The sequence below is a fragment of the Aedes albopictus genome, chromosome 2 (genome assembly GCF_035046485.1).
Source record: "Aedes albopictus strain Foshan chromosome 2, AalbF5, whole genome shotgun sequence".
NCBI classification, from domain to species: domain Eukaryota; kingdom Metazoa; phylum Arthropoda; class Insecta; order Diptera; family Culicidae; genus Aedes; species Aedes albopictus.
Window position 1 is genome coordinate 346016462 of NC_085137.1, and position 13495 is coordinate 346029956.

The window sequence follows — 13495 nt, forward strand, 5'->3', positions numbered from 1 at the left end:
CTGAAGGTATAATCTAATTGATCCCTAATCAATGATGAGAGAAAAAAAAAACAAGATGCGAATCTATTCTTGTTTGTTTTTACCACATGTTTCTTCCCTTGAAAAATTAAATCCATTATGTTTATTGCAAACACACTTCTTCACTCCTCCTCTCCGCACACGAAGGCATTGACACCCAAAAATTCTACAGCAACAGTAAGCAACATTAAGTGGCTTGTGACGATAGAAAATGTGCATCTGCAAGCAAAACGAAAACGTTGTCGCGTCTCTTTCCTTATCCGTGATAGCCGAAAGAAGAGAAAACAAATTTCTGCTTCATTCCATTTTCGACTTTCAGTGCTATAGGATACTGGAGAAAGAAACATGGTAAGTGTAATTCAGCTAGAAAAATTAGTGAACTTTTCATTTTTTTTTTTAATCTGATTTATTTTTCCTTTTCTTTTCTAGGGATGTCACAATGTCACATCGTCTTAATTTGGGACATGGAACTTACAAAATGCTCGGAAGTTAACCAAGTCCTTCGATGGAATCCAGGCGTGCTCCGTGCAGTGGACCATCACCAGGATGGAGAAATCCATCTCTACCCGTACAACAAGGCCGGGGATTCAGAGTGCAAGGGAAAAAACATACACATAGAAATTTATGTAAAATAAATTTCAATCATTCTAATCAATTTCTAAGTGCTTTTATTGTGTTTAGTTATCATTTTTTTTATTTTAGATACGATTAAACGTTAGTGTGTTCAATGGTAGTGTCAGTAAGGGAACGAAAAAGGAAAAAAAATAAACGGTAAGTTTTTTTCTTCCTTATTATTACTTTTAAGTGTGGTGTTCCCTTAAAATTTCATAAATGTTGAAACCAAGTTATTTTATCTTCGCTAGATATTTTTTAAGTGTTAAACATTATTCCAGATTCAAAATTGGAACGTTTCGAACCATTCAGTATGATTCCCCATATCTTATCTTTTGTCATGAAAAATTACTGTTGGCAGACCCCTGCTGCCAGCGCGCACCTACTTCGTATCAACCGTGGATCTACGCACACCAACAGAAGGATCGATAGTAACTCATAGGCGTCAGGTATCATAGCTGTCAAACCGTAAGTAAACAGAGAACATAAGGAGTACCGCATGCTTCGCTAAGAATTCTTGCCGTTATTTAAACAAACATTTACAGTTAATTTGTAGTTTTATTGATTATAATATTGCCTGATATATATTGAACTACTTACAAAATTAGGTAATATAAGTGAACTAAATAATTTGACAATATTCCATAATAATTATTACTTTGCTCGTGCGATAGGTGATCTGATGTAAATATCCGCTATAACCTGAAAAACTTAATATCTACAGATTGTTCTAAAACGGTAAGAAAAATAATTGAATTCCTCCTAAATTAGGAAAAATTAAAAAAAAAAAACAATTTACCTAATCTAGTTAAGCTAACGACCACAACGAGGCTACACTAGGCGAACATTCAAGGGACTAAAACGTAAGTTCAAAGTTATTATAAGCTGTATGTACCTATATTACGATGAATTACTCAGATGTAAAATTGAACTATCAAGTGAATTTGCTGTGTATCATGAAGCATTAACTTCTATTACATAAAATTACTGTTTCCCATTAGGAAAATTATAACTATCCGCTCCAACAACACTCAGCTATTGTGTTTTATTACGGTGGTTATATTTACGGATCCTGCTCCCTCGAACTCGTTGGTGGAAGATCCAACATCTTATAATTTTCGTTTTATGGTCAACTAGCCTCTATCATGTCGAACCGTGGTGAATCAGATACAGGTGCAAAGAAGAAAAAGGCTCCAAAATCTAAAGGAAGCCGCGTATCAAGTGAGCAGAATGAAAATAATAACCCAGCAGTAGTGGTCACCAGCGAACCAGATCCTAATCAGTCAGCAGCGAATAAAACTGTACCTGGGCGTTCATGCAAGTCGTGCAAAGGACCGGATTCAGGAGGAATGGTACAGTGTGACGATTGTGATAAATGGCATCATTTTACTTGCGTTGGGGTTTCCGAAGAGGTGGAAAATCAAAACTGGAGTTGTCCGAAATGCGTGTCCGCAAAATGGATCCATCGAGAACGATCCACCTCACCCAACCACCTTCAAATAAAAGATGCAAGAGATCGTCCGAGTAAATCCGACAAGCCAGCAGATTCGGTTAACGAACCAAACCTGATCATAGATGCTGCATCAGGAAAGCCGTCGCTGAAAGGTTCCAGTATTGGGAGTACTACATCATCTAGAAGATCTTCAAGAACGCTGTTAAAGCTACAAATGGAGAAACTGGAGGCAGAACGTAGAATCGAGCGTGAATTCCTGGACAAAAAGTTCGCCCTTCTGGAGGAAATGGCCAGTGAGGGTTCTTCGTATTCTTCAAGTGTCTCTTCAAGCATGAACCGCGTACGGGACTGGGTAAAAAGTAACGAAGCGAAAGAAGATTGTCCTGGTGGCTTGGTTTCGTTCGAACCCCAACGCAATTCCACCCACTACCAACAGTCGTTACCCCCACCCAATCCGAACTGTCTATCTGCACATCTGGATCAGCTAACAATTGGTCGTACGTTTTCGGTTAGAGGGAATAGTCTCCGTCGCGATGTAGAATTGTCAGCTAAATCGACCATGCCAAACGACTACCGTCAGTCTTCAGCCGCTGTACCACCCGGACTGACTGGAAATTGCAATTTCCCGAGAGAGGCAGCTGGTATACACTGCTCTGGAAATCGTTCCCATCAGATGGACGATGACCTATGCCCGCTTAGCTCGAAACAAATAGCGGCACGTCAAGCTATATCGAAAGATCTTCCTGCTTTTTCTGGGAAATCCGAAGAATGGCCAATATTCTATTCGACATTCACTAACACTTCGGTGATGTGTGGATTCACAGACGCAGAGAATGCGATCAGACTACAAAAGTGCCTCACGGGAAGAGCGTACGATGCTGTTAAAAGTCTGTTGATGTATCCGTCGAACGTGAGAAGAGTAATAGCAACCCTCCAGATGCGCTTCGGGCAGCCGGAAGCTGTTATCCATTCGCTAATTGGGAAAATCAATGAACTGCCGATGCTCAGAGAAGACAAATTGGAGACAATCATGGACTTCGCGGTTGAGGTGCAGAATTTCTGTTCGATTTTGGATGTCTGTGGTTTAGAGGAACACATGTATAACGTGTCTTTGCTTCATCAGCTCGTTAGTCGACTCCCGCCATCAATTAAACTCGATTGGGCCAGGTATAGACAAACATGTCCTAAAGTCAATTTAGCCACATTTGGCAACTGGATGTACTCCCTGGCGGAAGCAGCAAGTACGGTGACCATTCCAGGAATACAAGAACCTAAAGCAGTGCGCAATGACTCCCGTTCATCAAAGAAAGGACCCGGTTTCCTCAATGCTCACCTAGAATCAGGAACGTCAGACTCCTACTCCCAAACGGATAACTGTGGAAAAAACAGCGACAAATGCCCCGTGTGTAATGCTAACTGCACAAGCGTGGACAAGTGTAGACAGTTCTTGGAAATGCCACGTGAGTCACGATGGATCGTAGTGAGAAACTGCAGTTTGTGTCGACGATGCCTCCGCAAACACTATGGTGATTGTCAAACGAAGGTTTGCGGTAAGGATGGGTGCTCTTTTAAGCACCACGAGCTTCTCCACAAAGAACAAAAACTCAAAGGAGAAAAGGTGTTTGACCATAGTGAATCGAATCCAGAACAAACTTCTGCACGTCATGGGTGTAACACGCACGGTTCCAATTCCAGTGCTGTCTTATTTCGCTATCTACCAGTGGTCATCTACGGCGACAGAGGTTCAATTTGCACATTTGCCTTCCTCGACGATGGATCGGAGTTGACTCTTCTAGATCAAGACTTAGCCGACGAACTTGGGCTTGAGGGAGTGGAACACCCTTTAAGTCTTCGCTGGACGGGGGGAACCGAGCGCTTCGAAAAACATTCACGTGTCATCAATGTGTCAATTGCGGGTCAACATGACGGAGCGAGGAAGTTCAATCTGGATGCGGTACGAACGGTGAAGGAGCTACAACTTCCGTATCAAACACTGGACATGGATGAAATGAGACGACAATATCCGCATCTTCGAAGCGTGCCTATTGAATCATATGAACGAGTACGACCGAGAATTCTCATAGGCATGAAACACATTCATGTGAGCTTGGTCTTAAAAGGCCTAGAAGGAAAACTGGACGAACCTATCGCAACAAAAACGAGGCTCGGTTGGACCGTATGCGGTGTGAGTTGCGAAAATACTGCGTCAAGCTTGGTGCACTTCTCCTACCATGTAAAATCAAACGAAACGAGCGATGAAGATTTGCACCAGACAATGAAGGAGTATTTTGCTCTTGACAGTCTTGGAGTAATGAAACCGAGTCAAGCACTTCTGTCATCCGACGATCAGAGAGCCTGTAAACTATTGGAGTCCTCTACAGTCTATAACGGAAACAGGTATGAAACTGGACTTCTGTGGCGGAACGACAACATTCGACTTCCCGATAGCCGACCAATGGCTATTCGTCGACATCATCATCTGCAGAAACGAATGCAAAGTGAGCCTACGCTAGCAAAAGCCCTTAACGAAAAGATACACGATTATCTTCAGAAAGGTTATATACGGAGGTTACAACCACACGAAGAAAACCTGCATGTGAAGCGCTCCTGGTACTTACCCATCTTTCCAGTCGTGAATCCCAACAAACCCGGCAAAATACGAATTGTGTGGGACGCAGCAGCTACAACCCATGGAGTGTCTTTAAATTCTGCACTTCTGAAAGGGCCTGATCAAACTTGCTCACTTTTAGCTATCCTGCTCCAGTTCAGAATGCATAGGATTGGGCTAACTGGAGATATACGCGAGATGTATCATCAGGTACAAATTCGCAGAGAAGATAGACCATGCCAGCGATTCTTTTGGACCGACGAATCTGGATCGACAATTGTGTACGAGATGTGCGTAATGACGTTTGGTGCTTCTTGCTCCCCGTGTAGTGCCCAATACGTAAAAAACATTAACGCTGAGCGGTACGCTAGTGAATATCCACAAGCAGCAGAAGTTATCATAAAGAAGCATTATGTGGATGATATGCTAGTAAGCGTAGAATCCGAAGAGACAGCGATCCAGCTTGCACAGGAAGTAAAACACGTGCACGCTCAAGGTGGCTTTGAAATCCGCAACTGGATTTCCAATTCCCGAGCGGTAATTGAAGGCTTAGGACAACCTGAAACAACAACAAAAAATCTAGATCTGTGCTCCGCAATTTCGACAGAGAAAGTATTGGGCTTGTGGTGGTGTACAGAATCGGATACGTTTACGTACAAGGTCGGATGGACAAGATATGACGATGATCTTCTGAAAGGACAACGCCCCCCGACAAAACGAGAAGTGTTGCGGGTATTAATGACAATCTTTGACCCCCTTGGGCTCATCGCTCATTTCCTCGTATATCTCAAGATTCTGCTGCAAGAGATTTGGCGCTCAGGTGTACAATGGGATGACAAGATTAGCAACGATTTGTACGTTAAATGGAAAGTATGGCTTCGAGTGCTACCAGACGTCGAGCATGTTCAAATCCCTCGGTGTTACCATATTAGTTCCGCTACTGTCTATGATGTGGAACTTCATACGTTCGTCGACGCAAGTGAAAATGCATTTGCCGCAGTATCCTACGTTCGTTTTTCGTCTGGCGATCAAATAGAGTGCTCCCTAGTCGCAGCTAAAACACGTGTTGCCCCACTGAAGTTCCAGTCTATTCCCAGACTAGAACTACAAGCTGCCATTTTGGGTGTCCGTCTGGCTCAAACCGTCGTTGACTCCTTGTCGACACGGTTTAAAAGACGAATCTACTGGACTGACTCAAGAGACGTCCTATGTTGGATCAATTCTGATCACCGCCGTTTCACCCAATTTGTAGCACATCGTGTTAGTGAAATTCTCGACGCTACAGAAGCAAGCAGTTGGCGATGGGTCCCGACGAAAATGAATGTTGCAGACGATGCTACAAAATGGGAGTCGCAAGCAGACCTGTCAAACGAGAGTAGATGGTTTAACGGACCATCGTTTCTGTGGGAAGATGAAGTTGAATGGCCAACACAACCGACAAGCAGCACGTCCACTAAGGAAGAACTTCGCTCCAGTATGGTATGTCACCTATCAGCATCAACACCGTTACTAACGTGCGAGAACTTTTCATCGTGGAACAGGCTAGTGCGCGTGGTCGGCTTCGTCTACCGTTTCGCCAACAACTGTCGTAGCTGCAATCCAAGTTTTCCAAAACGGAAAGGACCTCTCTGTTTGGAAGAAATACGTAAGGCTGAGCAGTTCTGGTTCCGGCAAATACAGCGTGAAGCGTTCACCGAAGAAGTAGATGCCCTATCTAATCAAAAAGAAGTATCAAGGAGTAGCTCAATTTTCAAGCTGAGCCCGTGGCTAGATAGTCACGGAGTGCTTCGAATGCGAGGAAGGACATCTCATTGTGCATTTATCACAGAAGAAGCAAAAAATCCGATCCTTCTGCCTCGTGATCACCACGTAACTATGTTGATTATCTCCTACGTTCATAACAAATTTCATCACCATAATCACGAAACAGTTGTGAACGAGCTACGTCAGAGGTATTGGATACCACGTATCCGTGTTTGCTACGCCAAAGTTCGGCGAAATTGTCAACGCTGCAAAAACGAACATGCTGCTCCGTCTGCCCCAATAATGGCAGATCTCCCTCCAGCTAGGCTGGCTGCATATGCAAGGCCTTTTACACACGTAGGAATAGACTACTTCGGGCCTATGGAGGTAGCAATCGGAAGAAGAGTCGAAAAACGTTGGACGATGCTGGCAACATGTATGACCACACGCGCTGTACACATTGAGATTGTGCATTCCCTTAGTACAAATTCATGTGTCATGGCTATCCGTAACATGATTGCTCGGCGTGGAATACCTCGCCGGATATATTGTGACCGAGGAACTAATTTCATTGGCACTTGTAGAGAACTGGGACGAGTAGCAGAGTTGCAAAATCTCGAAGCCATCATGAGCGAGTTTGGCAGTGCCGAAATAGAATGGTCCTTCAACCCGCCATCATCACCTCACATGGGTGGGAGCTGGGAGCGGTTGATTCGCAGTGTGAAGGATAATTTGAAATCATTGAATCTGCCTCGTCGCCCATCTGACGAGGTACTTCGAAACGCATTAACGGAAATCGAAAACACGTTAAATTCAAGACCTCTCACGCACGTGCCCATCGAGGATCACGCTGCCCCCGCTCTCACTCCCAACCATATACTCCTAGGAAGTTCCAACGGCATCAAACCACTTTCTACCATCGACGATAGTAATGCAGCTGTGCGCCAGTGCTGGCGGACATCGCAAGTAATAGCTAATCAATTCTGGAAACGTTGGCTGTCGGATTATTTACCGGAAATAACACAAAGAGCTAAATGGCATACGAGTTGCGGACCGCCAATAAGGATTGGCGATGTAGTTATTATAGTCGACCCGAAGCTGCCACGAAACTGCTGGCCAAAAGGGAAAGTGATTGATACGCGTAACAGCAAAGATGGAGTAATCAGATCTGCCACCGTCCGGACGACCCATGGTGTATACGAACGACCTGTGGTTAAACTAGCGGTGTTGGATGTTCTGCGCGACGAAGAGTAAGTTGGCCTAGTGGCCAACGTACCCGGGGGGAGTGTTGGCAGACCCCTGCTGCCAGCGCGCACCTACTTCGTATCAACCGTGGATCTACGCACACCAACAGAAGGATCGATAGTAACTCATAGGCGTCAGGTATCATAGCTGTCAAACCGTAAGTAAACAGAGAACATAAGGAGTACCGCATGCTTCGCTAAGAATTCTTGCCGTTATTTAAACAAACATTTACAGTTAATTTGTAGTTTTATTGATTATAATATTGCCTGATATATATTGAACTACTTACAAAATTAGGTAATATAAGTGAACTAAATAATTTGACAATATTCCATAATAATTATTACTTTGCTCGTGCGATAGGTGATCTGATGTAAATATCCGCTATAACCTGAAAAACTTAATATCTACAGATTGTTCTAAAACGGTAAGAAAAATAATTGAATTCCTCCTAAATTAGGAAAAATTAAAAAAAAAAAAACAATTTACCTAATCTAGTTAAGCTAACGACCACAACGAGGCTACACTAGGCGAACATTCAAGGGACTAAAACGTAAGTTCAAAGTTATTATAAGCTGTATGTACCTATATTACGATGAATTACTCAGATGTAAAATTGAACTATCAAGTGAATTTGCTGTGTATCATGAAGCATTAACTTCTATTACATAAAATTACTGTTTCCCATTAGGAAAATTATAACTATCCGCTCCAACAACACTCAGCTATTGTGTTTTATTACGGTGGTTATATTTACGGATCCTGCTCCCTCGAACTCGTTGGTGGAAGATCCAACAATTACGTTGCCTGACAAACTATTGAATATTGCTTCTCATATTTTTCAAATAATCAATGTGCTTCTTTTGCTTCCAATATGCGTTTCTAGTGAAAGACCGTGAAGTTCTTTCAAGATTGTGTCACTATTTCCTGACACCTAAGCATTCTCCCTGAATTGGCAAAATGGAAAAATATTTTTTTTTTCAATGTGACATAACCTGTCCAAATGTGGTAAAGGTTTTATTTTTCTGAATGCAATAAGAGAATTTGAAGTACCTAAAATATTCCTCAAGATGTCTTTCAAATTGTTAAACGAATTACAACATTTCAAATTGGACTATTTCGATCCAATCAAGATAGTTTCCCAAAGTTTTTCTTTTGTATGGACGTTTCGTTACCTGACAGAAAGTGTTTATACCCATTCATGCAGTTATTTGAATGCAGTTCTGCTAATTAAAATCGCTATTTAAACATCAACATTCTCTAGATTTGTATCCGTATTTGCTTATGCTAATCAACCTTTGGATTTTTTTCAATTTAGTTTTCATTGAATCGTTTTATATCTGCTAAATGCTGTGCTGTGTTTTCTTCTGATTCTGCCAACGTTGTGGAAATTCTTTATTATTATATTGTTGATATTGAGTATTGAATAGGAGGAACATTTGTCTGATCAAACCTGGATAACAATATGATAATATTGCAATGATCTGTTAAAAAAAATAAAATTTTGATTGGAAGCAAATTGTTTAAAATGTTAGTTTCCTTGAATATTTTTGTTCAAGGTTTCTTGCATTCCCCATGATAAATATTTAAATTATTTTGTTTTATTTTTCAAGGCTTTCTAAACTTTGCATAAATTTCCATGATATTCCTGCATTACTTTTCAATAATTAACAATATCATCTAAATGAATGATGGTTCCTTGATTTTATTGTTTCCAGGAATTCGACATTTTATTTTCATGTAGCGTTTAAGGGATTCCTGGTAACCTTGTTTCATTTTTTTTTGCTGGAAATTTAGCTAAAAATTCTCATATCAGTTTTTTTAAATCATGCACTCGGAAAGTACAAACGTTTGAATTTCCCTTTTTATTTAAATGTGGTTGTTTGTTATGCATTCTGACAGGAAATTGATTGGCACAAAACTCATCGAAATACAAAAATGTCTGCAATTTATCTTGAAATCTATCTAATTTAAGAATGCAGTGGAAAGCCAATTGCATTGAGAAATGTTATTAAACTGCTGCAGAAATTGTAGAGAAAAACAATAATTGCTTGCTGTATAAATTGCAAAAAAGTTGCAAAATCTGAATTTGAAATACTTTATGTTTTTAATTTATGAATTGGCAGATTGCAGATTTTTTTCTGATATGCAGTAAATAAAAATAAAAATAAAAATAAATAAATTACTAAAAAAATCATTCATGAGAATTGGAACTAATTATGACTCACCAAAATGAAGATATTTCTTTTAATATTTTCCTCAGCCCTCCTTCTAAACTCAAGAAAGAAAAAAAAAAACATTCAGAGTTAATTGTGACACTTATTTCTTGTCGCATTCCAAGCACTTGCAGTAATAATTTTCTCTTACTAATAAAACAAATGTCTCTTCGATTCTTTAGATTTTTTATCTACAGTCCATTTTGCACAAAAATAGTCAATAACAACGTGTTAACGAAATATATATATTTTTTTTTCAATTTTCCAAAAGTTTGCTGTTATCCACTTTTACAGTTCGTCTAATTTCCACTTTGAATCATTTTGATTATTCGCTCGCACTACTTTTTTATTTGCACGCACTATCAAGTTTCCAAATTTGCACAGTTTTGCACACCAATAAAAGTTAAAACCAACTTGAAAAGTTTGGAAAAATGTTTCTTCGGTTTTTTGAAAAAGTTTGTTCCAAAAAAGTTTATTCACTTTACGAGTTCTTCTGATACTTCATCCTAACGTGTTTTAATTATTTGCACTGCTGTTTGATTTGCACGTTAACAGTTCTTTGATTTGCACAGTTTCGCACCAGTCAGAAATGACGCACCAAATTACATCTAAATCTGAAATTCTTTTTCGCTGTCACCATCTGTAACGGGACCACGACCCCACTCATTTTCAAAATTGCAACCGAACGCGTTTACTTAAAGATATGTCATCATTTATAAAAACTCTCCAACACTTCTTAAAACTACACTATTTTATTATCCGAGTATAAATATTTTAATTTCCACAGTGCACTGAATTAGAAATGAACATCTACAAATGAAACACACTAACTGACTATCTAAACCACTAAACTGAATCACTAACTGCCTGAACTGAACTACTTTTTATCAAGTTTAAATAGGAAAAACCTAAGCAAACTGGTCTCAACTGATTTTTCCAAGTTAAGATGGAGTACAAGAGTAGTCGATTAGCCAGAAATGGCGTCGAGCTCAAGACCCAAACTTAACAATGGAAAAATTCTAAACACAAACTGACTGACCTCGATCCTTGGAACTGCTACCCCTTATATAAGGGTCCTCTCCCTAACCATCAACTCTTATTCTCCTGATCATAAATATGATCCGATCAAAATTCTCCAGGACTCTCTCCGAGACCAGAGGGAAATTTATTTCCAAATGCCCCATGCATAATTGATTATTAATTACGCTCTTTTCTAATCTTTGCATCTCCCACATCCGTGAGAGCAATTCTAAACTCTTCCCTACACGGATGATCAATTTTCCCTATGCCTCCCATTTCGCCATCTCACATCCGCGAGATTAATTGAGCCTCCAGAACGAATGGCCAATTTATTCTCTCCTCTGAGATTCGGACCTCCCAAAAACTCTCCCCAAAACAAAACAGAAAGGCTAAATCTCCGATGCATCATAGCATCCCCATCCACATTCTCACATCTGTGAGATCATATCAAAATTCTGAGGGGAGCGAAAGTACTCGCGAATTCAATCTCAAAATTTCTTGCCTTAGTGGCTGAGTCATCAAGGGCCACACCAATCATCATCATCCCCGAACTTGATTTTTCATGAACGCACCGGGCGATCATAAATTTATAGTGTTTACTTTTCTTCGTCGCCCGTCTTAGTTTTACGATTACTCATGCGTTAGAATTTTCACGCCTTCTAAGCATGGATGTGTGGACGGTCGTCCGATCGATTCAAAACATAATTTTACGATCCAATTATGATCGTCGTCTGTGATTACCTTTCTTTTTCGGGGAAGGTTATGCATTTCCAAGTTTTTTCTTGTTGCAAAAACAATCAGATCATTCTTCTCAACCCATTTTACGATCGGATTTCTAGGCAATTGTTTATTTCATCAAGACGACCCTGTATGTACTTGAATTTCGTCACCCAGAATACAGGCACAGAAGGCTTCAACATATGTTGAAAACCATGCCCGATGTTTATGCCATAAAATATAAGCTGAGATTCCAAAATGTTGGTTTCCCTTTCTCTTACTTTGGCATGAGCGAAAAATGCAAAAATGTTGCAAATGATTGGGGAAAAGGGTGGTGTACGCCCCATTCCCGAGAAATGGCAAAAAATATCGTTTTGGCAATAAATAGCTGAATCTCAATTCAGCGGTTTGTTGCAACGGGAATCGAACCCGCCGTCTCCGGATTGGCGATCCATAGCCTTAACCACTAGGCTAACTGGAGAACCCATTTCCAGAGAGTATTGCTGCAATTATACCAGGAGAACTGCCTAGATGAGTCCCTCAAAGTATGCCTGGAAATACCCTAGTAGGAATTTTTTGAGGTGTCCTAATAGGAATGATGAATCCCAGCTGGAATACATGGAAAAAGACCAACCAGACCACCCCTAGATGAAGTCCTATATAAATCCTTGCAGAAATCTCTGGAAGAATCACCGAAGGGATTTCCGGAAAAAATACTAGGAAGGTTGCCAGGAAGAATTCCAGCATGAATACTAGAAGAAAACTCTAGAGCAATCCCTAGTAGATTTCCTGAAGACACCAAAGTAAGAATTACTGTAAGGATTCTAGGAGAAATTGCTGGAAAATCGCAGCAATGGTTCGAATTCCCAAAGGAAGGCCAATAAGTAGGAGCTCCTGAAGGAATCCCATGATGAATTTCTCGAGAAATCCCTGGATAAAACCTCTGAAGGAATTCCTGGAAAAATCACCGAAGGAACTTATGGAAAAATCACAGGAAGATTGTCTTGAATAATTTCACTAAGAATTCATGAAGGAATCCCAATTTCTAGAGAAATACTAGAAGAAATTACTGGTGGAATTTCTGCAATTACTAGTGAAACCCCATCAGGACTTCCTGGAAGAATTTTAAGAGAGGTTTTTTGAAGAAATATCTCGATGAACCCATAAAGGGACAACTTGAGAAATCCCTGAAAGAATCGATAGAGGTATTTCTAGAGGAATTCTTGGAGGAGTCCCAGAATGAACCTCTGGAGCAAATATTTAGGATAACTCAAAAATGGTTCAGAATTATGTATCTTGAAAAATCACAAAATTTGAGGTGTCACTTGACGGTATTTGTCTACTTTCGAAAAAAGGATCCGAGAACCACTGGAACGGGTTTCCCAGGAAATCCGTATATGGGGTCCTAAATGGCCAAACGTACTTCAAACAAAATAAAACTAGCATAGAATGGCGTATTTCGAAAGCCGCGTTGTTTGATATGCCGCATGACAATATTGAACTATTTTCAAAACTTGGCCCGGAACTGGATTTCGGGAAATCGGTAAACTAATTCCAAAATGCCCTAATGTATTCTAAGTGACCAATCATTGTGATAATATGCTATAACTTTCAAAATCATGAAGTTCGATATGTCGCATGATGGTGTTTGTTCATCTTCGAAAATGGACCCCGGAACCATCGGAACCGATTCCCATGGAATCCGCCAGAATTATTTTTGATGGATAACACAAAAACAGCTTAGAATGATGTATCTTGAAAAATCACAAAGTTTGAGGTGTCATATTCAAAAATTAACCCCGGAACCCGTTCCCTGGAACATCCGTAAAACTGATTCCAAGGCACTTAGTGATCAGGATGAAC

General features: G+C 40.3%; 2 protein-coding genes across 4 annotated transcripts in view; one reads left to right on the forward strand and one right to left on the reverse strand.

Moving 5' to 3' along the window:
- Positions 1 to 13495, reverse strand: part of LOC115263181 (cyclin-dependent kinase 14-like) — a 632917-nt gene that overhangs the window by 525792 nt on the left and 93630 nt on the right. The gene's annotated exons all lie outside the window — the stretch shown is intronic.
- LOC134288289 (uncharacterized) lies at positions 1713 to 8431 on the forward strand. Of its 3 annotated transcripts, XM_062852649.1 has the most exons (3): positions 1713 to 7836; positions 8043 to 8106; positions 8178 to 8431. In XM_062852649.1, the coding sequence occupies exon 1, from the start codon at positions 1776 to 1778 to the stop codon at positions 7686 to 7688; it is 5913 nt and encodes a 1970-aa protein (XP_062708633.1). In that variant the 5' UTR covers positions 1713 to 1775; the 3' UTR covers positions 7689 to 7836; positions 8043 to 8106; positions 8178 to 8431. The 3 variants fall into 3 exon arrangements, with proteins under 3 accessions (XP_062708633.1, XP_062708631.1, XP_062708632.1); XM_062852647.1 differs by having other exon boundaries at positions 1713 to 8106; XM_062852648.1 differs by having other exon boundaries at positions 8043 to 8431.